This window comes from Pinus tabuliformis, chromosome 6 (assembly GCF_031772625.1).
Source record: "Pinus tabuliformis cultivar Carrire ecotype Pingquan chromosome 6, CPIR1, whole genome shotgun sequence".
NCBI classification, from domain to species: Eukaryota; Viridiplantae; Streptophyta; class Pinopsida; order Pinales; family Pinaceae; genus Pinus; species Pinus tabuliformis.
The window spans coordinates 149,442,190-149,444,965 of NC_142292.1; the positions used below are offsets into that span (position 1 = coordinate 149,442,190).

Below are 2,776 nucleotides of genomic sequence, written 5' to 3' on the forward strand. Positions count from 1 at the left end.
AGCATGTGCTTAATCCCATCCTTGACAAACTTGTAACAGTTTGTCTTTCCATCATGCACTAACTTTTTGTCATATAGCCATGGTCTTCCTAGCAGTATGTGACACACGTCCATAGACATAATATCGAAAATAACCTTGTCCCTGTATTTACGAATATGGAACTCAACCTCACATTGTTCATCAACTAACAGTTGATGTCCTTTCTGTAACCATGACACCTTGTAAGGAGTGGGGTGCTTCAACCGTTTCAAACCCAACTTCTCCACCATCTCTGTGGCAACTAGATTATCTATGCTCCCACTATCGATAATCAGCTTACAACATTTTCCGTGTGACTTACAAACAGTATGGAATAACGCCTTTCTTTGGGTTTGGTCAACTATCTCCTTTGCTGGTTTCAGCAGTACCTTATTCAAAACTAAGGCCTCCCCTATCTCTGGTGCATTCTCTACCTCTTGGGGTGGTGTCTCTGCTTCCTCCATCTAAGCAACATATGCTCCTCTTGTTCCAGCCTGTTCTCCTTCAGGACACTCATAGGACTTGTGCCCCCACTTGTGGCACCTGTAACACTGAATGGCAACTCCTCTGCCTCTGCCACTACCTCTTCCGCGTTGGTATGGCCTTCCTCCCCTAGTGCTACTATCCTTCTCTGCTGTCCCTAGAGCCTTCGAGCTGCTGCCTTCATCACTGGGGTTGACAGCTCTACCTCTGCCAAAGGTTCGTCCTTTCCCTCTGCTAGATCCTCCTCCTCTTCTGGCATTCTGTTTCCTATTTATCTTCTCCTCTGCCTTCAAGGCACTCTGATAAGCTTCATCTATGGTTCTAGGTGAAAGAATACTAATTTCATCCAATATCTCTAGCCTTAAACCATTTACAAATCTCGTTGTTTTTTCTGGGGTGTCCTCCACGTAACTTGCCCTTAGGTTCACCCGATAGAATTCTTTGGTATACTCCTTTATAGTCATTATCTTATGCTTCAAATTCTATACCTGCTGTTGTGGGGAAAAATGCCTATGCAGGACGATCCTATCCACCTAAGGTGTGACAGTGCCTTAGCAACAAACAGAGACAGCTATTCTAGTATTCTTCCTTTATGAATTAAGAATGAAGAGAGATGGATGGACTAACTGGTGTCTTCCGTTTGTCCCTCGATCCGGTTTCTCTTCTCTTGGAGAGTTCCCAGCTACTTGCCTTCTCGCTCGCCCAGCTTCAAGAGGTTTCTGCAAGATCACAAGAAGAGAACACTACACAAGACATGGATTCATATTCATAACTAGTTCAGGATTAGAAATAAACTAAACATACTAATGCAATCATACATCAAAAATACATCAGTATATAGGAGAAACCAAGATAGCTTTATTGATGAATAACAAGGTTCAAGAAGAGATACAACCCAGAGGGCTCCAATCCAGCATCTCCTTCCCAGCAAATGGAATTCCTATCTTCACCCCCTTCAAAGCATTAAGCACCCAATGATTCCAATCTCAAACCAACAGCAATTCTTTGCAATAACCAAATTCCATCCTCTAGATCTCATGGAGGAGAGATCCATATATAGATGTTTGGAGAGAGGATGAATCAGCTTGAGATCTGACTAGTGTCCTCTCCCTCTGTCAATTCTTGATTCCACTTGGAGGTTCTTGCTTCCACTTGGAGATTTGGAACCTCTTACTCATCACCAGTCGAATTCCCTGAGGCAAGTGTCATTGAGGAAGATTTTGGAAGCTTCCTGGGTCTTGACACCTCTTGGAATGAACTTGCCACATGTCAACTCTCGCTCAGCGCAGGTAGCCAGTGTTGGCTTTGACATTCAGCACAGGTAGCAAGTGTTGGCTTTGACATTCAACGCAGACAGCTAGTGTAGCCACTGAATTGATCCTGAATTGACTTGTTTTTGAGCAGTTTCAGGTGGAGAACTTCTGTGAATTGCTGTGGTTTGTTAGCCTTGTTCCTCTAGGGGTAGGAACAACATGTTTAGGGACTTTGGATCCCTTAGATTATGGACATTTTATGCTCAATGCTGTAAGGCATAAAAATGTCTATAACAGTTGCCCCCTAAAGTATGAGGCTGTTTATCGGGTGAAATGCTTTACCAGGGGGATCCGAAGTTCATCCAATGCTGGGAGGAGACATGTAATAAGATACAATACAATACATTATTTTTCATACTGCTTTCAAGATCTAGCTGAGGCGGGCATTCCCATGCTCAGCTTTATAAATTCATTTTTCTGTACATAGAACAGACAATCGTCTGGTGGATAATTTTGATGAAATTATCATCCTTTGGGGTAGGATGATTATCTGCTGCAATGATGTACATGTCAATGTCTTTATCTTTCCTGAATATATATCGCATCCCGGATGGATGAAACTAGATCCGGGGTCTTCAAACTCGTTCGATCTTCACTCTAAGTACAAGTCGATCCATGTGAGAAATGTTCTGAAGTCGAACATGGAAAGACATCGCTTGATTACCGGTCAATGAGGTAAACCGTTAACAAGCGCGAGAGGAATCACCGTTAATGATAATGACCCTCAAGGTACTGCAGTACAATTCACGTGGTGTGAATAAAGGACTTGGCGTCGAACACCACGCAAAATCTTTCGGTTGAAGGTCATTGATGTATACCTGTCGCCGGAAGTGAGAAACTTGCCATTGAGGCATGCAAGTTTCAAAGTACTGAAGGGGATGTTCCTAGATCAACTTCTTGGATAATGAGCTGATGTCGACAAGAAGCGATCTATCAAAGGAGGGCCTTAATGAATCCCACAT

General features: G+C 43.1%; 1 protein-coding gene across 1 annotated transcript; it reads right to left on the reverse strand.

Annotated features, from left to right (window-relative positions):
* Window positions 1–482: 482 nt before the first annotated feature.
* LOC149257813 (uncharacterized) lies at window positions 483–965 on the reverse strand. Its single transcript, XM_089388518.1, has one exon. It carries the CDS (start codon window positions 963–965, stop codon window positions 483–485), a length of 483 nt encoding a protein of 160 aa, XP_089244644.1.
* Between the last annotated feature and the right edge of the window lie 1,811 nt (window positions 966–2,776).